The 26,686-nt window shown below is 40.1% G+C and overlaps 1 protein-coding gene across 3 annotated transcripts in view; it reads left to right on the forward strand.

The window, feature by feature from the left end:
* DERA (deoxyribose-phosphate aldolase) overlaps positions 1-26,686 on the forward strand; it is a 53,138-nt gene that overhangs the window by 19,534 nt on the left and 6,918 nt on the right. For 2 of the 3 annotated variants that reach the window (XM_064654373.1, XM_064654375.1), the window contains exons 6-7: positions 3,701-3,829; positions 26,090-26,202. In XM_064654373.1, coding sequence (XP_064510443.1) covers positions 3,701-3,829; positions 26,090-26,202 — 242 coding nt within the window. The remainder of the gene's footprint in view (positions 1-3,700; positions 3,830-26,089; positions 26,203-26,686) is intronic. The other variant, XM_064654374.1, reaches the window with a different exon arrangement.

Here is a 26,686-nt window from a genome sequence, read left to right on the forward strand (position 1 = left end):
ACAAACCTGCCATTAACATGCCAGACAGAAGGGATTCCAGCTCATTTTCCAGTTTCCCATCACAATTACCTTGATCTTTTGGTCTAACAGAAATCAAAACATCTTCCCTCCTTGTCTCAATTTCTACCCTTAGCATCAGTCAATGTGACTGACTAGATAAAAACACCAAATAAATTGAATTTAAAAAAGAATTGGTTTTATCACCACCTTTTTGGAGAAGAGCTATTCCATAAAAAATTAAGCAGTGAGGTTTTTTTCCCCGTTAATATTTTCATTTCCTTTGTAGGAGATTTGGATTATCCACTTTATTTTATGATATTTGGGACTAATGTATTAGACCAAAGTAAAAGACCATCTAGAAAATCTAATGCAGATTATAGCCAGCAGAAATTGTCAGGGATGTGTAGGAGAAAAAATATTTTTTTTATAATATATTTAATATCTGCTAAAATTCAATATAGTGTACTGAATATTTGCAATCTTAGGAAAACTACAAAAAAGACATCTTCCAACACTTAATGTTTTATAACAGTGAAATTAAAATCACAGCTATGAAAACATATTTTTTCCTACCAAATCTGAATTTTTTTGACTTCTATAAACGCATCCAGTAAAAGCAGATCTAAAGTTCATGAAAGCTGTCAGGTATCTTAAGTAAGTGCTGCAATGTAGAGGAGTTCTTATGTCACATCCATTTTAACAGCAAAGTCAGTAAAGCTACTACAGACTATATCAATGAGCATCTGCCTCCAGGTATATTCTATATAGGTTGACTTGCTTTGGGAGTTTTTTTGTGGGTTTGTTGGGTTTGGGGTTTTTTTCCCCCTGTGGTTAAGGTTTAGACCTCTTTTAGAATGGATAATGCTGGTGCTTTGTTCAAGATGCTACACACTCTTGGCCATTTGCTTTGAGAGCTTTTGATTTTATTTTCTTTGTTTTTAGCAGTCAAAAGAAAACTCTCTTACAACCTCTTCTTGGTGGTCTTAGTTCACAGTTGAAAATATGCCTCTGGAGTTTACCAAAATCTTTGTGCCACTACTGCTAGCCAGAGAAGCTGTGTCTGCTGTATCATCAGTTGTTGGTGTTCTGCACATGTCACAGATATTCCCAGAACTGTATTGTCCAGCTTTGATCCTGTTCCTGCCCAGTTTGGAAGAGCTGAACAGTTAAGTGATGGACTTCCTGGCAGCACAGACTGTCCCACAGGAAGCCCGGGACCCCTTGAAACACTGAGTACATTTTTAACTCCACCCATACTTTAGACATTTGCCAGGAAGTTTCAGGATAATCCCATCATTTGTGCCTTGATTTAAATCTGACTGAGCACCAAAACTTCTCTTTTTATTTTCGAAAGGAGTAGTAGTTTTTGCACTTGTGTATCAAAGGAGCTCTGGCTTGCACCAGGACTGGGGTGCTCTGGTTAATTTTCTCCGTCCCAGCCATAGTTGCTTTTCTATTTGTGCTTTCACTGTGGGGCTGGAAACGTCCTATGAATGCCAGCTGATGTCTGCAATAATTGGTCTCTGAATAAAGAACAGCATTCCTTCCCTACACACCTGCCCCATTAAAGCATGCCCACTCTTCCACCACCTCAGCTCACCCGACAGACACGGCTGATTGAAGCTCCTCAGTCGCTCCTGTCCGTGGGATGACGAGAGCTGTCAGGCAGCGAGGCTGTTCCAACGAGCTTGACGCTAATTGCATGTAAAAGCACCTTCCAACTATAGGCAGGGTGCTGTAGCTGCAGCACCAACTCCAGTGAACAACAGCTGTGAGGGTATAATTCCTTTTTCATGGAATCCAGCCTAAATGTACATTTTGTTGATTTTATTTTGACATTTTTGGTGGCGTGTCTTGAAGGTAGAGAAAACTTTTCCTCTTGTTACTGAAACTAGAAGAACAAGAAAGCTGCTTTCTCTGGCTTTTCAAAAGCTTCAGGATAGAGTCACTTCACAAAAAGAGGTTGTGTTTGGATCTAACACGAGCGGGGTCATTAAATGCACAAAAAAATAGCACAGGTCCTTTGTGTTTCCTTTTTGAGTCTCGATTTGATGTAGGTTTCTGGAGCATCATCAATTGATCAATAAAACATGTTAGACTGCATGCTAGTACTGATTAATTCACACCTTTGGTACACAGTAAGAAACAAGGTGAAGCCTGGTGTCTATAAAGGGACTTGCTAAGTGCATTAGCCAGTTGTCTGCTAATGTGTGCAGTGTGTCTCAGAGGGCCACCCTGGCAATTCCAGCCCTGGACACCTGATGTGCCAGTGGCATCAATCGGCTGCGGCAGCGTCGTGAGCGGAGGGAGGTCCAGCCGTATATTTCCAGGTCTCACTGAAGGATTGAGGGGAAAAAAAGAAGCCTTGCTGAAAAAAATTAGTCTTTATAGTCTGGACTGTTTTAGCAAGACTTATTTAAAGCTGTATTTTAGCCTTCTACCAAAGAAGTTTTTGATTATGTGCTTGAAAAAGGACTCTGTTGCGAAGGATCCCGTTTGCTTATTTTGCATCTTTTTTTTAAAAAAAAAATTGAATTCCAGAAGTGGTGGCTGTACACTGGAAGAGCTGCTTTTCTCCCCACACAGGAGGACTCTTACACATTCCCAAGTGACCAACTTCTGACAGCTATGTTTCATTTATTTCTAACTCTTTTCCTCTCCCTATGTATAAACTTTTGTGGGAGCACTGGTGAATTTTACTGGAAAGGATGGGAGGGTTTCACTGTGCTCCCCATGTTGCATTACCTGACCGAGTTCACAAGTTCTGGCCTTTTTATAGTTGGTTATGTCCAAATTTATTCCAGTCCTTACTGAGTCTGTGAAAATATAAAACTGTTAGAAAGTCAAGCATGCCTCTTTGGCCATGACACTTTGTAAATCTGAAAGCAGGAGTTCGTGAGGCTGGTGGTCTGCTCTGGACAATGTCCCTGAACAGCCAAATGCTGGGCTGCCCCTCCCGGTCACAGATCCGTGTGAATTTGGTGGTCCTTGAGGTGTGATCCCAGGCCTTGGTCTCCCCTCTGCAGGGATGTTAGCACACTGTGTTGATTTTTTTCAGGAAATTCTTGTTTCTAAGAAGCTTAATGTGGGATTCAGATGCCTAAACACAGACATTGAGTTCCATAATCAGACTTCCTGAGCTGGTTCTATGGTGCTGGGGAGAACAGTAGGAAGCTAAAGGGTGGTGTAGATCATCCAGAAGTGGCAGCTGGAAGCCAAGGGGATATGTTATGACATCTCAGGTGGCACTAATGTTTGTGATCAAATGACTTGGTCACACCTTTGGTGTCTTTTAAACGGAATACTTTGGCAAATGTGGGTGAAAGGGAGAGAGTGATGTACGTGGAAAAACGTAACCGTCCCTGACTGCTGATTCAATGTACTACCATACTTATTGCTGGAAAAGCTGGTTTAAAATCAATCTTTACTATCATAGGATTTTTTACTCCTGATGTGTTTGAGTATTTGGCATACAGTGCACATTTGTAGTTTTGAGAGAACCGACATTAATAGCTATTAAGTAAATGCATGGCATTGTTAATTACCTCCAGTCACGTAATTTATTGAACTTGCAAAACTGAAGTTCTTGAGTGCTATGACTAATTATAAGATTGGAAATTAATCCAGAAGTGGAAATTACAGCCACACTTGAAATGTCTCTCAGGCAACTTTGATCATTTTCCTGTGCTTTTATCCACAGGTCTCTACGAGGAGATACGTCAGTGCCGTAAGGCCTGTGGAGAAGCTCACATGAAAACAATCTTGGCAACAGGTGAATTGGGGTCCCTTGCTAATGTCTACAAAGCCAGTATGATTGCTATGATGGCAGGTAAATATATGTGGTTTTCTTTTCAAGCTAAGAAAGTCTTTGCTATATTATTTATGATGCTTTAAAAATTCTAGTCGTGGAAGTTTAGTTTTGTCGAAAGTAGAAAAAACTGTTGTGTGGCAATTACTGAAGTTGCAGGTGTAATGATGAAGTGTCACTTGTTTTGTATAACCTACAAAAACGGAATGAAATCTTAAATAACACTTAAAACTGCTGAATGACAGGATTTGTAGGAACAAGTAATATTTGTTGTCAAACATCTGATCCTTGGTATATTTAATAAAGACACATACATTTGGGGGCAGATACACTTACTGAGGCAGTTGTGGTGACCTACAGATATGATGTTGGGTGACGCCATGTCAGCTTATTTTAAATGCAAGGGGAGCTTCCCTGTGAAGATTAATGCTGGCAGCTCTCATTTTTGGTTTGTGGTCATTTCTTCTGACCGCCTCTGAGAGGTTTGGGAAACGAACTCTGTGGGAAATGCAGTGAAGGGAAGAACACCACAGGATCCAGCAGGCACTGAGATGGGCTAGTTTATAACTGGTTTTAACTGGCACACTCAAAAGCAGTGGCTCTCACTACCAGCAGTTAATTGACACTTCAAAAGGTGTTGTCTTCCCTGTCTTTGAAAACTTGATTACATCAAACCTGATGCTCAGAGTCTGTCTTTTATTCTGAACCTTTCAGCTGAGAAACACGTTCCCATGAACAGGATAGAGTTTTTAGGGGCTATGTATACTTTGTAGGGGTTACCTTTTTGCATAGCTATAGCACCCAGATTTACAGCAGTATATTGTCTCTGCTGCTTTGGGGCTGTGCTGGTACAATTTTTCCTAGTTTACCCATGACTTTGGATCTGTGTTTTAATGCTATCTTTAAGATGCAAAACTGGGAATTTGCTTCTAGGCACTTGCTTTTTCCACCATGCTTGAAAGAGGGCACTTCAAGTTCATTTCTGGAAGTTGAAAGATATACTAAGAACCCCTTGGGTTAATCTGTGTTTTAAACTTCCCCTCATTTTTGTGTTGATTTTTTTTTCTACTATAAACTCTTTGTACCAGGAATTCTTATTGTAAAGCAAGTGTCTTGTCAGTATTTAAATATTCAACTTGCTGCTGACCTCACTGTCACCATACACAGTACTGTGCTTATCTGATTCAAATGGAATGGAAAGCATTTGAGGCTTTTAATATGCTCAGCTACAGTGTCAATTAGTATCATCAGACACAGAGGATCAGTACTATGCCACTAAATATTGCTTTTAATTAGAAGAGGTGTAAGAAATACACATTGCCTGTCATTTAAACTGATGTGCTAATCACTTTTCATAACATGGAGTAGTGAAAAATTCAGGTTATTTTACCATTTTCGGAATTTTTGCTGGTGTAGTTTTTTTGAAATACAGCAGATGGCTCTATTGTTAATGATTTTCCTTGCCTAGTTATTCATTTTACAATATACTTATCACTCTGAATATATGCAGTAATTTTCTTATTTCAGTCTCTTGCTTTTTCTTCGTGGGTAGGTGTAAAAATAAGAATTTATTGGTGCCCTACACACATGCATTGAGGGCCAGATTTTCAGACTCCAACTTGTCAGAGCTGGTGAGAACCTCAAATTCCAGTTGAATTTTGTTTGATTTGTATACTTGTAGCATTTGGAGCAAGTGGTTTGGCACAGTAGTTTTAAATCCTAGCTTTAGTATCCATTTAGTATCCATTTTTTTTCAACTGGCAACATGATTTAAAATAAAGAAAAAAAAAAGCAGATGATCTTGTCAGGCCCTGGCAGGTTTTAGCTAAGATCAAGCAGTAACAATGCTCATAAACTTGACCCTAGTACTTAGTTTTAGATGAGGAAATTAGTTACACAGTATAGTGAATTCAACTGCAAAACTGGCTTTAGAAGTTTTTCCTGCTCCTGTCCTTTACAGCCAAATTTGCTGCTCCTTCAGCTGTGCTGTTAGAAGTGCTTTTCATGTTGTGTTTGTAAGCTGAGTTTTCAAAGTAATGCAGTTGCAAATTACTCCAGAAAAGGGTGAACTAGTTTGCTGTGTGGCTTTGGTTATTTGGTTATTTGGCTTTTGCGATGTTGGGTTTTTTTGTAAATGGCCACAGCCTCAGTGATCTGGTTTACAGCCTTGCCTTACATGCAGTTGTATCAGTGCAACTGAGGATGTGGTGTGCAGTCCTCACACTGTTGTCACTTCACTGTACATGATGTCAGCCTGTCATCTAGGGAGCACAAAATCCTAGGCTTACAGATGTTTTTGTTGCCCTTGCCAAGCATGCACACGTTTCACCCAGATTCTGAAGCACAAAGCCACTAGACATGTGGCAAAAAGTATGTAAAATATATGTATTTCCTGTGTGTCTCATTTGTGAGACTCGGAAGGCTGAGAGAGTAGCACAATACTGATTTATCAGTAGCTCTGTGGTTGAAAAGCTTGCCTGGGATAGGTGGGACTTGGTTTCTATGACTGAGGTTCTTCTGCAACACAGAGATCAGTTTTACAGTGTATTTGCTGTTAAGCATCTCAGTCCCTCCTAAGGTTGTTGTGCTTTGCACAAAGCAGTTAACTGAGCAGGGAGTACAACACAGATGTCTCCTTTCCCAGATAACTTTCCAAAATTTTTATATAGTCTCCCTTGTGCTGGGTGAGGCATTATTGGTATATGCTGGGCACCACAGCGTGTTGTGGTTGGTCTGATTCAGCTCTCAGGTGGGGGTTCAGTCACTGGACATGCAGCCAGGCTGCACAGGTCACTCACTTGGAAAGGGATGGTAAATGTTCAAAAAATGGGCACCTCCACATTGGTTGGGGTTTTAAAAGAACACTGAGGGCCGTGCTCGAACTGGGGAGATGTGCCCACGCACTTTGTGTTCAGAGGAGGTTGCACAGGGCACTTCCACAGGCAAACAGCTGCACTCTGCACCACAGCCCTGGCAGGACTTGTTGGAAGCCATCCCCTGCACACCAGGGAGTGAATCGTGCAGATCCCAGCACTGCAGTGGAGGTGGAGGCCAGTTGTAGAAATGGTGCTTTGCACAACATGCCCATGTATAGGATGTTAATCCTTGCACCTTCAAGAACTTGGGAAACAGTGTTGCTTCACAGTGAGATACGAGACTAATTTGCCTCTGTTTGAACCCATGGCTGTTGGCTCCTGTTGTCTCTGGAATAGTTCTCCACAGCTACTTTTTCTTCGTTTCTCGTGAGGAGAAAGACATCAGAACGGGAGCAGGCACACAGTTAACTTAAATTCCTTTAACCGTACGATTACAGACTTGACTGACATGCAATAAATTCTACTGGAATATTTAAGAACCTGTTTCTGAGTGAAAGAGGCTGACAACCCTCTAAGGACAGTGACTCACCTGGCAAGAATAATCCTTGCAGTGCTAAGGAGGACATGATGGCAGGTAGCATTGCACATGAGTGGTTCCAGCCACTGCCAGAGGAGCACATTGTTTTCAGAAAGCTGACCGAGACAAACTCTTGGTATTGATTCAGGGAATTTTTGGTCATTGATTTTTAACATCCACTGCCATTTCTTGAGCTCCTTGATGTCCTGATGGTGGTTTGAGTACATGACTTTCTCGAGAAAACCGACTGCATTTTTTACTCTGCTTTGGGACAATGAGTAAACCAATTAGTGGTTTTCACTGCCTGGTATATACCTATGTGAGTCACGTCCATTTCTATAGGACACACTCAAGTCTGTGTCTTTGTATTCTCTTGGAATAAACAGTCCTAAGGAACGCAAATGGGAGTGCCTGACTCCCCCATAATAGAGGTAACTATTCTCTCTCCATCATGGTGTCTTTAAGCAGTTCTTGTACATGCTATGAGAGGTAGGCCATTTTTTAACTTTTATTTTTTGACATAAAACATGAGAAACTGCCAAGCAAACCAGAGAAGGAAAGGAAAGATGAACTTGAAGTGGGAAAGGAACACTTCAGTAAAGTTGTTGATGACTTAATTGCATATTTCAGTCATATATTAGGTTTTTTATTCTGGAAACCCACATTTAACCATGTTACCTAATTACAAAGTCTTTATTGTTCTGTATAACAATTCATATTCATTAAGGTGGAGGAAGTGATTAAGTACTTTGAAAACTTCATCTATGTCATTTTGACAACTGCTCTTGATAGAACAGCTCCTTTTGCATCACGCTTTGGGAAGCTAAGGGAGCACAGCAGTGACGTGGAAGATATTTGTTTTCATTATATATATCTATATATCTAAATAAGTACCTGTGTAAAGATCAGAAAGGAGTGATATATGTTCTTTTGCAGCTTTAGTAATGTGTGGGGTTTAAACAGTTTTTTCATAGGCCATTAAGCAGTTAGTCAAATAAATTGTATGTTTAGATACTGACTAATGTAAACATTGAATTTATAAAGGGAATGAGTTAGTGCTAAAACAAAGTAACTTCTAAAGCCTCTAGCACAAAACCCCCTGTAAATAGTAGCAGAAGATGGCTGAGGCATTAAGATGATAGTCTAGAAGAGGAAAATTAAAACACATTAAATGCGTGAGCAGAAATTTTTTTAGATCCTTTGATGCTGTTTATTCCAAAGTGAACAGAAATACTATAGCCAAACAGTGAAGAAAAGCTTTGTGTTGCAGTTCACAGGTGAGCGGAGATGTTTTGGAACATCACCAAATAGTGCCTGGCTACACAAAGCTTTTACCTCATCTCTACATAAGGTTTTTATACTCTGAATAACATTAGGGAAGACAAATTCTAAGTTACCAATAGCTGTTCTTGTTCTGAGCACTGCCTTGCAAAGATTTCTTTTGAGCAGGGTTCTGTGGTGTGGCTGTAAACACGCTAGCACTCATCCAAGTGCAAGGGATGACCTTCCTACTGCTGGATGTGGACCACCATGATCCAAAACTTCTGCCAAGCAAGTGTTTCATGAAAAATGAAAGAGGCAAAGGAAACCAAACTGGCAAAATTGACTGAAAAGCTAGGGGTGCTTTACACAAATGCAGCTAATGTAGGAAACAAGACTACTGAATAAGTAATAATACTTGGCACTTAGATAGCACTTTATGTCTTCAAAGCACACGCCGACATTAACAGAATAAATCTTACAATTGCCTTGTGAAGTACGAGGCAAAGATAATAACAGAGAAGTCAGAAGTCAAACTGAGATCAGTTGTGAGTTCCTGGCTTTAAATCTTGTGCTCAACCCAAAAGACCAGGGTCCCCTCAGTAGCATGTGGGTTGTATTATATATTGATTTAATTATGTGTCTACAATTTCAGGTGTAATTTGATACCAAGTCAGACAGCTATTAGAGCCCAGAGCGTTTCCAAAGGAAAGGCAAGCCAAGGGAGGAGGCTTGGTAACACATATAAAACAAGATTTCAATTTGTGTCTTGTTTTATGTGTCTGAAATACAAACAAGTGTACTGAGTTTACAGTGTACACTTTACGCTGTAAAAGGTCCATCAGAAATCAGGGGCAATATGTGTCTGTCATCTAAAAGCAGCTCCTTTGTACGGAGGTGAACTGCCTCTGAATACTTTTGAGCGTGACAGATGATGTTAAGCTCTGGTCTGCAAGTCCAGTATAAGGCTGGGAGCAAATCTGTGAGTCTTTACTGAAAGTGTGGGAAGAGGACTTACCACTGACTACTGACTCAGGCTTTCTCAGTCGTGGTCTGGTGGCCATTTCCTCTCTCCCTCCAGCCAAGCAGGAGTCAGAGTGAATTGTGAGGGGTTTGCTGGCTATTCCATCTTGGCTGTGCTCACTGGCTGGGGAAGACAGGTGTTGAAATGCAGCATATTCTTGCATCTCACTGCTTGTCTTCAGAGAACAAAGCACAGTGTAGAGAGAGTTCTCCCTCCTGCATCATCAAATGGTGGCAAATAGTCCCAATTTTCTTTGGCTGTGATCTTCTGGCAGTACAGATTAGATCTAGTATGGGCATGAGCACATTTCAGAATTTCTATCAGTTCACTGAGACTGCATAAAATGATGTTTATGTCAGTTCTCTAATGTTTGCGTGTGTGCAGACAGTACCTCATTTGTCCAAAGATCTGCTCATTCCTTTAGAATTTTTAGACAAATTTGACCTTGCAGATAAATTCAGCATTTTGCACCACGCAGATGGAGCATTGTGTGTCTTGAATATGCAGAAGTGGTGGCAGTTGGCTGCTTTAAGAGGCTTATCAGCACAGTAATTAATGCTATGGAATTATACTGGAAGTTGGTCACTTTCCTGCTACAGCAGATGTCCTTCATTCTGCATAGTCTGTGGTTGTTCTGCATGTTCAAAACTCTGGTTAACACCACTGAAAGTTTAGTGCAAGGATTGAGCACAAAACCCCCTGTGCAAAACCAAGATGCACAGCAAGTTAGAGTGACAAAAGTCTGTCTCAAAGTTCTGAATGATATTATGCACTACCAAAGTTTTTGAATTAGGAGTTAGATCAATAGATGGATGGTCTTTAAATATATTCAATCTAAAAGAGGTCGGCACAGGAACGAGTGACTTCATTTGTTCTGGTACAGAGTGGGGAGAAATAAAAAAAGCCAGTAATATAAAAATGCAGATAACTGCATGTTCAGTAAGGCACTACAAGGATGCTCCCTTAAATGAGATAATTGCCTACAAGCTTGACAGTGATACTGCAGCTAATCACTAGAAATAATGTGGGAGTGATAGATAATCTCAGAGTCGAAAAGTTCTAACAATGCAATCACAATATCCTCATGTTTGAATTACTGGTGAGAGTCCATACAAAGACTAGTAACACAAAAAAAAAATGTGGGTCTTGAGTAAAGCAGACCTAAAATTCTGACTGGAACTCAGTCATATATGTGTAGGGAATCAGAAGTGAAGGAATGGAAAGTGGCTGAGAAACGCTAGGGCAGGCTCTAATAAAAAGTCTTTCCAGTAGAGTCAACAGAACCCTGCATGGGTAAGTGGAGACAGAAGTAATACATAAGAGAAACAGAGATGTTGGGGGAAAAATAAAGTTACAGACATCTGTGAAGGGAGAACAGAGTTAGAGTGTATACAGTAAAACCTCATTTGCTGGCAGTTTGTTAAGCTGGAAATCCAGACGTGCATGCAGTGCCATGTTTTGTTACACATTTATTTATGTGCTTTCTGGACTGTGTGGCTGCCTATACAGCCATATCTGGGGGGAGACTTATCTGGGGACATTCATATTTGTCATAGCAGGATGCCTGGCAACTCAGTTTGCTAATTTTGTGAAAGGTCTGTTCTATTGATGGGATTCTACTGTAATCAGAAAATAGGAATAGACACCCTCGAATGAAGTCAAAGAGGAAATACCAGAGTAAAACAGATGACTTGTCAGCTTTGTGCCTGTTTGCTTGATTTTGTGTTACCCACAACACCACTTGACTTTCTCCCTCCACCATCCCCACTTCTGAAAGAAGTGCTATTTCCAAACACTTCCCACTGGAAGAATACCAAGTCAGGAAGCCACCAAGAAGAGAGGTAGCAGAATGACTTCTAATAAACATATCATCACTTCTGACAACTAATCTTGCCTCTCTGGTTTTCTGTGTGTAAAGTTAACATTGCACATTTTATAGGACTTCTGTGAGGTTTAGTAAATTAAGATATAAACAGAAATATGTTCTTCTCATTAGAAGGTAGAAATTTCCCGTGCCTGTGCATGAAGATGGAATACTCTAGGTCGCAACTGAAATTGAGAAAAAGAGCAAGAAAAAGCCTGGAAATTTTCTGGTGGGAGCAGCTGACCCTGATTTACTAGTATAGCCATCCCTGGGAGCAGCAGGGAGGTGGGAGCTGGTGCAGCTTGCTGTGGTACTCCAGGCTGATGGTATTGTGTACTGCAGGAGACAGCAGCAGCAGAGGTCACCTCCCTTCAGCTGTTTTCATAGCACTCCACCAAAAACGTTCTTTTTTAATGAAGGAGTTTTGCTGTGATTCCCCTGTGCCTGTTCTGTTGTGCTTTGGTGTTCTCCGGGCACTGAGCGAAATGTAGAGGGGCAGAAGTGTGGTAACTCCCCAGAAATCCCAGGCTTGTCCTTCTCTCTGAGGGAGAAGGTTTGATCTGCAGATTTCTGCTTTTTGACCTTTAAGAAATTGGCTGTTTTTCATGCTTCAGCCTTTGGAAATCAGTTGTGAAATAGTAGGTTACAGTGAGTAGGCAAGTACTGACAGTGAAAGTTGAGAGGGGTCAACCTTGTGTTAGCAAACTGTCCCCAGTGCCTGAATAGCACTTCACTTTTGCTGATATACAAGATCTTTCCAAAGCATGTTAATTAAGGAATATCTAAATGGTATACTTTCAATTTATAACAACTGATGCAGAGAGGTGAGAAAGCACCCCTGTTGCGTTAATTTTCTCCATGAATGAAACCTTGTTTCTATGTTAAATAATTTGTTAGAATTTGAGTTAAAACTTGTGAAGTTTCATATCACCTCAGACTCAGAAATTGTTGCACAGTGAATAGTTCTAGTCAAACATGCCATCAAAATAACACGGCTTCCTAGGAAAAAACTTTGCATCTGTGAAGCTCCAGTATTGAAGGTAATGGTTTGAGAGAATGCAATTTTAAAACATGGAAATATTATGTAAAATCAATAGATGTACAGGGTATTATTTATTTCTCTGATATTGCAGGTTGATTTTTTTATGCTGTCAGCAGCAGGTGTTAAATTCTACTAAACCAGTGAAAAATAGAAATAAATATTTAATTTACTGTATCTATCAATTATATAAAATTGGCTTATGAAATATTAAAGTATCTTTTAAGAGATTGCAAGTAGGAAAACTACTTAGAAAATCCAGTCCCTTATCAAAAACTTAATATAGATGTGGAAGCAAACTAAGCATGATTTTAGGGTTGTAGGTCTGGGAATTTTTTTGTTGGTTTTTGGGATACCAAGGCCCAGTGATCATGCCTGCCTAATTTGAAGGTATGTGTTCATACCAGCAACACAGCAGCAATGTGGGTTTAGACTTCTGAAGAGAAAGAAGTTGAATGGAAAAATACACTAGGAATATGTGATCTTGAACAGAGTTAGGTTATTTTAAAAAACTAAGGGCACACTTTTCAATTTAATCCTAAGGAACAGGAATACAGTGGAAAATAAAGAAGAATAACAAGAGATGAGCACAAACATAAGTCAAACACATAAAACATGGACAAAAATATGAAACAGGACGTTTTCCATAAGGAGGGTATAGATTGTTTCGTTACCTGGAGTGTTAAAGCTGTATGTTAAAACACACTGAGATCGATATAAAGACATCCACTAACTTTTAACAAATCATGTCCTAGTGGTGCTGACACTGTATTTCAAAGTGTGGTGATCTCTTCTCCCAGGCAACTATCAGCAAGACAAGAGGGCATGGCTTTAAGCTCTGCCAGGGAGGTTTAGGTTAGATATTAGGAGGAAATTCTTTACAGAGAGGGTAATCAGACATTGGAATGGTCTGCCCAGGGAAGGGGTGGATTCTCCATCCCTGGAGGTTTTTAAGATGAGACTGGATGTGGCATCAGTGCCATGGTCTGGTAACCATGGCGGTGTTGGATCAAGGGTTGGACTTGATGATCTGTGAGGTCCCTTCCAACCCAGCTGATTCTATGATTCTGTGAAGTGCAGAGAAACAGGCTGAATACCCAGGCTGACTGCTGGCTGCATGATGCTACAGACACATTCTTCACTGAGCTGAACAGGACTGTTCAAATGCAAATGCATTTATGCTTGTGTTTGACATTGTTCCTTCCTAAGGGTTTAACCAGAATTCAAAAGGTCTTCTTAATAGACTTTGTCAGCCTATTTAAGTCATTTTCTCAAAGGAAAAGGTTTCTGTCAGAATATGACCATAGGATATAGCAATATTCTTCAGGAATGTGCTCACTTCAGTGACTTTTCCAGGTCGCCTCTGTGGTCACTTGCAGTATTTTTGGTGAGTTGCACAAGGGTCTTGAACTTCCTTGGTAGGTACCTGGGTTACTTGGAGCTTGTCTCACAGCCATTCTGTGTTCCTCTGATCTGTGTTGCCAAAGCTCAAATTGTGTTGGGAAGATGTTGAAAGGAATGGAAGATAATCCCTTCTTCGATACTATATTTTGGAATTTCATCCCCTGGGAAATCTTCCTGATGCATTTGGTTTGGGGGGTCTTGTGTTAATTCCTTCTCTGAAATTGTAGTTTTTAAATTCAGCATCTCTCAGATAAGACAAATTCTGGTTTCTGACTATGCTTACTTGATAGTTACTGGAGACAATGGCTTTCCCAGAGCTCTCTGTAGTAGTCCTGCTTTTGAGAGATTTTTTTCAAAGTTGACAGCAACTTCATGGCCTTCATGGCATGTCAGCGGGGATTTGATGCCCGTGTGTTGTTTGTACCTTTGATGCTTCTTCCCCACTAGCATTTGGGCTATAAAGTGATTTCCCTGCAGTGTGCAACTTTAGCTGATTTCTCAAGTTTAGTTCTCCCTAAATCGAAGCTGTAGAAAAGATTCCTCCTTTGTGATGCCAGGACCTCTTCTTAAGTAAAACATCCTCTGTCCATCACCTCTGCAGTTATGTTGCAAATCCAGTGCCCAATTTACCAGCCTATCCCAAACATCACAAGGGGCAAGTGTTGTAGTTTATCAAGAAGATCTGTTAATTCATCTCAAATGGACCAAAAAGGAAACAGGTGGTGATGTTCCATATTGCATGCATCAAATTAAACTTCAATTATGGAATACAAAATCGTGAATAATATATCTTCAAAGCCCTCCATCCTGCTGGTCCAGGCTAGTGAAGCTGAAGTGAACTCAAAGGAAGCACAAAGCCTTACTCATAAATGGAGCTTTGAAACTAAGCTGAGCCCCAGGATGAGAAAACAGCTTGGTGTGGGGTATGAGGGAAAGGGATGCCATGTTTTTCATGACTTCTAGTCCCTAGTTAGAGGAGGGGTAGCATTTTTCAGGTGGTGCTCTGTATATGGTATATATACCATATACATGCCATTGATAGCTAAGTAGTTACTTTTATGTTATGTTCAGGTATTGTGTTTGCAGCTGCTCTGGATGTAAGCAAATTCATGCTTGGTTGCCAGTTGCAGCACGGTTGCAACTTCAAGGCAGACTCCTCTGGAACTTCAGCTGGATGGGCTGTTGTAACAATGCTGTTTTCAGTGATTTTCAGTGTCTGGGTTAGAATTATAGCTCACTTAGCTTTAAATTAACTATCTTCAGAGTGCACTGCAGAAATGCTGGTTTGTTGCTTAGAGGTAAAACAAAAAAAAAAATCTTAGTAAAATAAACAGAGCTACTCCAGGCTTTTGAACAGCTTGGCGAGTTCATTTGCAGAAACTTGGTTGTGTCATGAAGTAAAAACTGAAGCCAGGAAAGAAACATAGGAAGAAAGTAATATTTTCTGCTGAAATGTTGAAGAGATTAAGTGAAAAAAAAAATAATGTTAGTGAGGGGTGGAAAGAAGCTTTTAGGTTTGAAGTGTTCCCGTGCCTTTTTTACTGTCTTAAGAATGCAGTTTTGGAGTGAAACTCGGGGACATGCAGAGCACTTTGTCATCTATGTATGAAAGTGCTGCAGATGAGAACAAATAATTATTAATTAGTAACACTGCTGCATTTTGTTACTCCTTCCTGTCTAATGTCTTGTTCGTAAAAGACAGAAGCAGGAGAGGTCTGAGGTTATTTTAGGGGAATTTTTAAATGGTGGAAGGCAAAGGGAAGGTAAGAAAAGAATCTGTTCAAGTCAGAAGAAGGCAACTAATTTGGCATTTGAGGTATAAGTGATGCATTCTGTATTATTCAAGGCTGTGACACTGGTATGGCTTGTAGGTTTTCTAAGTTTTTGTTTGCTAAATTAGGTGGGACATCACATAAAGAATAAAGTAGTGAAACACAGAAAGATTTAGATCATCATGATCATACAAAGCTTGCAGACTCCTTTCCACAAAATGTGGATAGCTACAGCACTGATTTTTATGTTAATTTACTAGTGAATAATTTAAAAAGACCTGTTTATTTTTTAATAAAAAGGAAAGATATAAATTGGCTGAGTGTTCCTAATGTTACTTACAGCTGCCATTGAGCAGATGTTAGGGATTCTTAGTGGTATGCTAGACCAAAATAAGTTTTATGAATAAACAAACAATTTCTTTTTCTACCGCCTCTTTCAGGCTGATTCTCTCCCAAATTCACAATAAATGGTTTTTTAAAGTATTCTCATAAATAATTACCTTTTTGTGGCACTTTTTTCTAGGGACTTGGATTTTAATTACAATGATGAACTGTTTTAATAAGTTGTTAAATAATTTTATCATTTTAGGGCTTGAATCCATTTTCCATTTCTCTTTGACTTCGTTGGTTCCTGGGATTTTAATCCTTTTAATTCCTGCTACTTCACTTGATATTGCACTTTCACTCCCCTTTATAAATTCACATTGGAAAAGTAAACAGCATGCCAGCAACATCTTTTTCTTTTGAACTCTACACACGTACACCTACCTTAGCTTGCTGGTTATCAATGGTCTCCTGTTACTAGCAACCATTTTGTTTAACTCAGTCATTTTGATCACAGTAAGGATGAAATGATAGGTAATTAAATGGAGACAATGTGGTTTTGCTTTGGGCTAATGTCTGGGGGCCTTCAAGCACTCTGTGGAAGATGTGTAGCAAAGCAAATTCAGTGCTTAGTTGATAGATAAGGAATATGCAACACTGCTGTACTCCACTTCAGAACACTGTTTTCCAGTGTAAATACTCATTAGATACCTTTCTATGTGATTTGATGTAGAGAAATGCTGAATGCATAATTCCTAATAACTTTTTCCCCTCGTGTCAGAAGCTCAGGATTAGGAAAGGAAAGGTGTAGACAGGGTGGTCGTGCTTCCTGGCGTGGTGGTGGCACTGTCACTGCCACTGCAGTTTGGCAAGTGACAACTCAGTAGCACACAGGTAACGTTTTGCTTAACCACCTCTATTTCTGGCCATATATAAGTGTGGATGAAAAAGTCATCGATACCAGAGTGAAGCTCTGAAATATCGCTACAAATTTTACATAGATGATTTTTTTTTTTTCTGTAAGAAAGACATAAAATGTACTGTCTCAATGAATAGTGACATTTAATAACTTACCACTAAATACCTATGAGGATATATGTGCATCTAACACAAAGAGAGTTTGATATTCAATTTCTTTCATTCTCGGTATTTCAGTAAAAAATGTGGAATGTCAAAGTTCAAAATGATAATATATGTCTAGTGTACGTTTTCAAAAATATAAACCCTGTATATAAAGTGTAGATTTGAAGATTGAAATATCATCTTCATTTTGCCAGCGGACTAACAGAATGAACATTTCTCTATCAGTCTCAATTATTTTTTAACCAAAGCCCACAGTTGTTTAATTAGATTGTTGGTACTTCTGGTTTGAGATGCTCACCATGATTGCAGTCTGTGATAAGATCAGCACACAGGCTGTTGATAAATGGAGGTGGAGAACAATGCCCCAGCATATTAAATACCTTTTTAAGAGTTGCTGCCTATTTCTGATGGTGCTTAAGGGTCTTTTTGATTTCCTTCGGTTTTTAAAGTAGTGCTCAGCAGATTCTTACGCCAGAAAAGTCTAACTGAATTTATCAGCAACACACCTTCATAAGTCATCCATTTGAAATAAAATTGTTAGTTTTGCTATGTAAGCATTGTTAATAATGCAGTGGGAGGAAAAAAAAAAAGATTTCTTAAAAAAAACCCAGAAGTGTGCCTTTTCCTGACCCCCCAGCAGAGAAGTGCCTTCTGCTTGGAGTGTGGCTGCACTTTCAGGGGGTTTGGTTGTTTCTTTTTTGAAGGGAACTGGCAAGCTTTTCGGTGTTCAGGCTACCCAAAGCATTTGCTAGAAGCATTATAAAACAACCCTACTGACAGTAGTGAGAGCACCTGTCTGTACCTGGAAGTTCTGGCCCACGTTGCAGCCTAAGCACGTGGGCTTTTGCCAGGTGTCAAATTAGCAAGGTGGAGAAAGAAGAAGGAGAAACTCTGAGGGGCAAAAACTGGGAAGCAGGAGCAGTGAGTAAGACTAGTGCTTTTTAAAAACAACCATAGCTTGCCATTGTCCTTGTGCTGTTGGTGTGTAGGTGAGGCCTTCCAAGGTCTTATCCCTTATCTTATCCCTTTAGATATTTGTTGCATCAGGAGTACACCTGCACCCAGGAAGTCCGTGGTAGACTCTACGTATTTGCAGCTTGATTATATTCGGGACTTCGGAGTATCATAAAAAATGAGCTAAAAATGCCGAACATTTTCCATGATTACTGGAAGTGGAATATTCATCCCCCTATGCAAGCCCTCAAGTAGTCTGTTCTGCCTGATTTGTAAAAGCCAGGTGGAAACAAACACAGCACAGATGAGTCTGGTGAGATCTGGCATCTTATATTTTTTGGTTTTCGGGCAAAGCCAAAAGTCAAAACACTGACAGTTCCAAGTGCTCAAGGAAATGCCTTTGATACTGGAAATCCCCCTAGTGCTAAAGCCTCCACCTGTGCCAGCTGCCTTTTATTGTAGGGAACAGTGTGGAAGAGAGGCTGATGCTGGCTGTTTGTCCTCTGCATTACAAAGAGGCTGGATGCTGGACAGATTCTGACTGTGGCATTAAGACATGACTTTTAAATTTTAAAAATCAATCCTGCCTTTCTCTGTGTTAGAGTAAGAACAGAATCTTAAACTGCTTTTAACATGAGGTGTTGAAAAACACTCAAAATGACATTGAAGTGTCATGATTTTGGCTGTATTATGTATGGTGGGGTTTTTTTAAATCTTTAAAATTCATAGCACCTTCTTGATAAAGTAGACTGATTTTCTACTTGCTTTATTCAGTGTGGAATATTTCCAAATTGATTTTAAACAGCTATTTTTTCAATTTGAGTAATTTTGTTACAAGCTAATAGACAATGCGTAAGCATACCAGAATTTTAATGTTAACATATTTGTTTCAAAGCTGTTATCAACGTTAAAAAGCACAAAGCTAAATGTGGTTGCTAAAACATGGGATGCAATATGCCATGTAGTGCTGTGATTCTAAGCCTTCATGCATATTTATTATTTTCTTCCAAATTGCAATGCTATTACTGGTAGATATATCAGCGTTTTAGACTCAGTCTGTAATATGTCATGTAGTGGACAACATTTTGAGAGGCTGAGATGTATTGATCCACAACTGTGAATGCCAAGAGGGAAAAAGCCTGACCTAGACCAGTGCTGTTTTAATTATATCGCGGTTTGAGATAGTTTATCATTGTTTAGATTAGTTTAAGTGTAACAAGTAAGTGATGCAATGCATTTCAGTGTTTGTAAAGGAAACTTAAAGGGTGAGATTTTAAAATCAAGTCCAGTTTCTGCCACAGCATTTTGCTTTTTCACCCAGCCCAGCAGCCCAGTGCTGTGAACCCGAGTGCCTGCATCTAGTCTGAGAGGCCAACCCTTATGTTGCTTCATAAAGCAACAACCTCCTTTTGCAGCAACCTGTGTGTTACTGGTAAAGCCACGAGAATGAATGTCATGGTTCCTTCTCAAACACCCAGCGTGCCTTCAGCTGCTGTGTGTGGGACACTGACACGCTGCCAAAGCATGGAAAGTCACCTTCCCCCCTCTTAGCCCCTGGCCATATCCATATCCTTGCACAGAGACAATGTGTTATTTTATAACCTGTAGCTTTTTTAATGTAAATGATGACTTCTGGATGTGAGGACAATCTGCAGAATTCAGCCATCACTGTCTTTGCAGTAGAATGAGAACAAGGGTTTTGAAAGATGCCTTTTTTAAAGGTAGTTGCTGTGTAATTGTGGGGATGATGGTGATGGTGATGGCAAGGAGAGGAAGCAGGTCTGCTGCTCTGTGCCTCCATACGTGCTGCAGAGCACTTCCACTAGTGTTTATGCAGGTGCTGCAGCTACTCTTACCAGTAGCACACTCTCCATGCTTTTTTTCACTTTTTTGTGGTTTTTCTGCTCCCCCCCTTACTCTTCAGGTATTTTGGTGGTTGGTGGCACAGCTACATCTTAAAGCTCATGGCAACCAATAGGCTTCTATCTCCATGTACCACTTCTGCTACTCCCTTTACCCTGTTCACTCCTCTCTCCACTGGATAAAATATCTGTGGCTGCCTGCTTGTTTTGTCATCACTGTGTGCTGGAGGAGGTCATGGGTTTGGGAATCTGGGGCCAGAGCTGTGCCACCAGCAGTGCCTTCTGCCCTGGGTGCTCTGTGCTGTGCTCTCAAGCTGAGCCTGTCTTAGAGATGAGATTTGTACTGATACCTCTTGTCTTTCGTGTCTTGCTCAAAATCAGGAGGAGCAAAAAGTAGCCCACAGCATAGTTTGTAAAGGAAAAGAGCATTTTGAGGGGATAAGCTGAGAGAACGGTGTGTTTCTTCTCAGTGATGGTAGTAAGGTTTGGATTAGGTGTTGGGAGGCATTGGTTTGGTTCTTCTTTCTGCCTTTGGCTCGTCACGTGTCATCAGGCAAACTGCTTAACCAGCTCCAGTAATGCCACCTGCAAAATGAAGTGAGGCTAATATAGGTCATACACTGTAAAGTTCTTGAGCATGGTAACATGGTGCATCATTTTAAAGAAGAAAAATGAGATTGTGGTAAAGAAACATGAAACTTAGCAAGCAGATAACAATACAGGAATTCCTTAAACTTCCTTGTTGTCCCAGTAGTCACTCTTGGGCAGATATACTGCTGCTTTCTCTTTGGAGAGGAAGAGGAATGGCTGTTCCAGCAGCCTGAACTGTTCCTGCACCCTGGCATCCCCCAGCACTGCTTCTGCATGGCAATATGGGAAGGTGACTTGGGAGCATGTTTCCTTCTGTGCTTTAATGTGGCCCAAAGCCAAGTGCCACCATTGACAGGAATTCCAGCTGTGGTCTTTGGACCTGGAGCACATGTCAATTATTTCTCTTTTCTTTCTCCATACCACATAGGGATTGGATTGGAAGGAATGCTCTAAAAATAGCAAGTGCCTAAGCTGTGTAGCTGAGCAACAGAAGGTGGTATGGCTCTTCCTGTTGAACCATCTAAAGAAACACATTTTAAATGAACACACAAGAAACTAATACTAATTAAGTAATAGTATTCTGTGGAGACCTGTGGTAGACACTATAAGAGTGCATTAGCAAGCTATGCATAATTCAGCAATGCTGAATTCTTTCAGACATCATCTGCAGGGAATTTTGCATAAGTATGGACTTAATAATTTGTCCCTTTGTGTGCATGAATAAGTGTTCCTAAGGGCATCATTTGGCCTGCAGAACCCCTATCACCAGAGGTGGTGTAGAAGAAAGGAAGCATCCATGCTGAGTCTTGAAAACCAAGCTGAGATGATGCGATGGGTCTAAAGGTTGTCTTATTTGTAAACAGACGTTAAATGTGGAGCCTTATGATGGAATTATTATTTTTTTTCCCCTCAGGCACTTTTTTGAAAAGAATTGCAAAAAGTGGGCAGTTCACAACAGACCAAGTTATAAACTAGCATTTTTCAAAATGGTAGCTGAGATACAGGCATGTGAAAACATGCATAGGCACCTAACTAAGTGGTCTGGCACCACAGTCTCATGTGATGGAGCTAAAGCTGCTTGGTGAGCTACTTCTGAAGTGAGTTGTAACAGCTTTGTATTCTCTTCTCCTCAATGGCAAAGTTAAGCAAGCAGGGAATGTATTTTATCTTGCCACTGGAGTAAGATAAGGACATGTTAGATGGACAATTACGATGACTCAATTGACAGAAATTAGCTACTACATTACCCTTTTATATCTTGCCCTGCCTCTTATTTTCAGAGGGTTGATAACCTGGTCGCCCCTAGCCAGGCTAATTGTGTATGAATCTGAAGACCCTTAGTTTAGGTACTCATAAAATAGAAATGATACTTGCTAATGGGACTTTATGCACATTTGATACTGTGCTATTTTATCATTGCTACCTTGTCAGCAGAAACAGCAGGTGATTTTTCAGGTCCTCTCAGCAGCATGCCTCTTTTTGCCATCAGTCCTAGGAACCTTGGAAAGGTGTGTGTTCGCCCTGTGTCGCTGTATATTGCTATATCTGAGTTGCAGCAACATTTGTGCTCATTGCAAATACTTACAAAGTAGCATGGCATAATTGTCCCTCTGCAAGCATCTCTGTCTAAACTATTGTTTAAAACTGCCAAACACATCTTTGTTCTTTATTAAGACTAAGGCAACAACAAAAATTCTGTAGTTATCGGGAGATAATCATTCCCCAAGGGCATTTGGAACACTTCACAACCAAAAGGTTGTGATTACTCCACGATTGCTATACTGCTTATTATTCCTTATTGCTTAATTATGGAATCAGAGTGTGTTTCCTGGATGCCATCTAAATAAGATTCTCCACTTCTCATGCTCTGCTTCAGTGTTCTGTGGACTGGAAAGCTTTGTAGTGTTTTGAGATGATGTAGAGGAGAGCAATAGGGCAGGCCAGTTAGGGAAGCTCTTCTGACCTTTGGGAGACCAGGGCATTCAATTTGTACCCTGGCATTCAATCTGTACCCTGTCAAATGCTTGCTGAGAGACCTCAGGCAAGTCACTCAGCTTCTGTATGCCTCAGCTCTACACCTTTGTTCAGGTGCTACCATAAATGAGGCTGTGTATCTAGAGTAGAAATGATATAATGGACTTCATCCTGATCTCTCAATAGGGATTCAGGCAGTCTGGTGTGAAGACCCTGACTTTCTTTTTGGTGTCTGCATATTCAGCCTGATTATTTTGAGTGCTCTTTGGTGGAGTGCAGTGGCTGGGGGTCACTCTATGGGGGGGTGAGAGTGCAATGGAAGAGGAGATTTAATGTCTTAAACCAACCAGGTTGACAACTGGGTTAAGACTGGTTGGCAGCCAAAAGGGTTGTCCAGCACTGGAACAGGCTGCCCAGGGAAATGGTTGAGTCACCATCCCCAGAGCTATTTAAAAGAGGTGTAGATATGGCACTTAGGAACATGGTTTATTGATGGACTTGGCAGTGTTAACAGTTAGACTGGATGAACTTTGAGGTTTTTTCCATCCTAAATGTTTCTGTGGGTCAATGACAGCACTCCACCTGATAACATGAGACCTGTGACTGGAGCACAAGTGGTCTGGCTCCCAGCAGTGCTGAGAGCTCAGTTGCTCTTGACCAGAGTGAGTCTCTCAGACAGAGACCACAGCACTGTTCCCATTTCCTAGGGTTCCTTCAGATTTACATCAGGTGAAACCAAGCTGCTGCAGTTGGTGCTTGCCAGGCTGGGGTGCTTGTGGGTCACTGGGTTGGCAGCAAGCCCACCTGAAACAGGCCTGTGATGTTCCTGTGTTTCAAAAAGACTTCAGTGTCACCACTCTTTGCTGATTCAGTGGGTCTTACATGACTCACTGCCTTGAAAGGCAATGTACTGTTGTGGCTACACATTAAAAAAGAGTAGAAAGTGTGTTTTTTTCCCAGGCTCACTGGGCCTAGAAATGTCCCCCAAATAACTCATTTTGTAAAATCTTTGATTTAATGCTTCGTTGAATCATGTAACCTTACTCTAAGGAAGGGGAAATCCATCCAGCATGTATTTTAACCTTAGCCCTTGATTTTTTGAGTGTATACATTCAGAGGAAGATGAGAAGTTGAGTGATAAAACTCAGGTTTCTAAATCATCACCTAAATTTCCAGATGAAACTCCCACTGAACTTCATTCCTTGGACTTGTTTTTGAAAACTTGAATAAGAAAGAGACTTAGTGAAACTCCCTTATTATTACAGGGTTGGCATAAAGTGTACTTAATGAGGTGCCTTTTTTGGTAGCACTTTATTTTTAAATCCCCCTTTTCATTCCTGAAACCCAAACGTTAATAACACCTTTCATTGTGGCTCTCTCTGCTAGTGTGCATCTTCTGTCTTCTGCAAGAGGCTGCATGCAGTCCTGCTAGCAAGCTCTTGTGTCATAAAAAGAATTTGTTCAGGAAATAAAAATGTATTGTTTTCATTGTTAGAGGATGCTACCAAATTGGCTGTATGTTTGTCTAATAATCACATCTAGAACTGATTATTCTGGTAATAGCCTTAAGATATTATTTAAAAATAAATATATAAATGCACTACTTTTGTACTAATACTAGTTTTTAATCTCTTCTTGTTTCTATGAAGTCTGAATGAGATTTTCAAAATTGAATAATAATTTGATCCGTTAATCTTTTGAAGCTAGTAATTTTATTTTCCCCTCTTTGCAGTCTCTGAGGCTCGCAAATGAATAGAGCTTCATTACTGGAGTCTGCATTTAATAACCATTATCCATTATCTTGTAATTAAGACTCCCTGTAACGAATCATGAGGACAATGCAAAAATACATAGTACATTTCTTTAATGAACTGGAAAATGTTCATCTTGTTCTATTTAGTAATGAGTTGCTGAATAGTCGTTAAATCCACTGGAGAATAGAGCTAGATGAATTTTGAAGACTATCTTGAGTTTGTGGTTAATCTATTAGAATTAAAATTTCATCTTCTATTTTTATCAACAGCTGATTAGAAGTCATTCTGTTTGACCAAATTGATTAGAAGACCATATACAAGGGCAGCTGTTGTTTAATGAAAGTTTTTAATGAAATTGTACCATAGAGACTTGTAATTATAAGACTTATAAAAGCTTTGACTTACCTTATAGCAGAAAAAAAAGAAAAGTGCTGCACTGAAGGACTTTAAGTGCTACATTTCAAAAGGGAAATTAAAAATATAATTTGGCAGTGTTGAAGTTTCACTTCCACCGTTCCTTGTTTTAATGTGACTATCAGATGTCCGTAGTGTCTCTCTGGAAGGGAGTAGCTCTGAAATGTGTAACTCAATTGTCTCTCTTGTGTGCTTCGTTCTTTGCTAAGCTCAATCATCTAGTAATTGCCTCTTTTGCACATTGCACATTCTGTGAAGTTAGAATGTTTTTCACAAATAACTGTTTTTCCTTAGAATGGAAATTGTCACAGGAGGGTGCGACTTAATCACCAGTGGGCTGAGTTGGTGCCTTGTCAGGAAGCCCATAGAGAAAACCTTGGTCTAACAAAACCCAAAGTTGGTGATGCCATTCTGTTATGTTTAAATCACAGGACACAGAAACATGCCTGGCTTTGTCTTAACTTCCCATCGGGCTGGGACCCAGCTGTGTGCCAGTCAGCTGTGTCCTCGGGAAGAAGGCTCTCCGGAGTGTGCTGCAGCACACTCAGAATGTAGCCTAGGCAACTCTTCATTTGAGCCAGGAGTGAAACTTCCCTTCCTTACTCCAGGGGATGTTGTAGAGGCATCATCACTCACATAAGAGACAAAATGGACCCTAAGCCAAATTTGAAGTGGAAGCAGATGCAGTTCCAATTGACTTAAGTGGATGATGCACTACACGGTGTTTGAATTATCCCTCTTCTTCTCCCAATTACTTTTGATAATTAATGATCCCACAGTACACCTTTTCTAAGAAGTAGGTTCCTAGGGATGAAGTGTGTCCTAATGAAATGAAAGAAGTTTTATCACTGTATTGTGTCAATGCACAATCATACACTGCAAAGCACATTTTTTTTGGTAGTTTCTTAGCTTTTTGTTTTACTGTGCTGCAGGATTCATTTTAAGCCAAAGCAGAGCAGCAAGAATACACAAGAATGTTACTCAAGTATTAAGACAGGCAGTGGAGAATATTGTTCACAAGTGAGAAACCAGAAAAAAGTAAGCTAAGGCTAACTTTTGTTCTTCGAATAATACACATTTTGACCTTGTTGCTGCATTGTGTCAGGCCATGGCTAAGTAGATGCAATGTAATTTAAAAAACTGATGAAAATAATTTCTGTTCAGAAAGATCCTTGTGGAAATACTAAAAGGTTGATTTATATGACAAATTTTTTCTGAGGAAATAATTTCCCTTGTCATTGATTAGTCAGACACATTCCTATTAATGTATAGGTACACATATATTGTGTCTGTACAGGAACATGTATTATGTTGGACTGTCCTGAAGAGATTGTTGGTTTGATAGCTCGAGCAAATAACTAGGAGCTGGGATGTTCATTTAGCCTCTGGGATGTCTGACTTACTCTGAAACCATGTGGGTGTAATCCTCCTCTTCTGCCTCGACCAGAGCAAGGTTAGCACCCACACCACAGGGACGAAGCAGGACAACATCTTTGGAGGGTGTGAGCTCTCTGTGTGCAGGGTGACTCTTGTTCTGAAGCTGCTCTAAAGCTTTTTACTTCCTTTCAGGTTCTGATTTTATAAAGACGTCTACAGGAAAGGAGGTGGAAAACGCAACCCTTCCAGTTGGAGTAGTCATGATGCGAGCCATTAAAGAATACTACTGGCAAACTGGCAACAAGGTAATTCTCACAATCTTTATAAAAATTAGCCAAACAGGCTCACTAAGGAGGAAGTAACAACGTAATAGGATTTATTTGCTAATATTTGTATACTTTTTTTCTTTTTTAAATGCACTTTTGGATTTTCTCCCTCGAGTAACTGTTACTTCGTTCCCTAAAGGATCATGCAATCTTAATGTGTCACCTGCTACATTTGAATTTGAATTTGGTTTCACCATTTAGGGTATTTAAACAGTCATCTCCATTAATAACAGGGCAAATCTCAAGCTAGTAGTGATTGGCCAACTCCCATAAACCTCAGCAGAGCTATACAAATTTAGAGCCATTGAGAGTCTGTCCAGTGTGCACAACTGTATTTTCTGACTTTGTTCTGGCAACTCAAGGGATAAATTTTGCTCTTTCCTCCCTTGCCAGAGAGGCTTTCCAAGGGAGATCCAGTTGTATCCTGTTGCCTGGGATGGAGGGAAGGAAGGAGGGACAGAGA

The sequence above is a fragment of the Pseudopipra pipra genome, chromosome 5, assembly GCF_036250125.1.
Source record: "Pseudopipra pipra isolate bDixPip1 chromosome 5, bDixPip1.hap1, whole genome shotgun sequence".
NCBI lineage: Eukaryota > Metazoa > Chordata > Aves > Passeriformes > Pipridae > Pseudopipra > Pseudopipra pipra.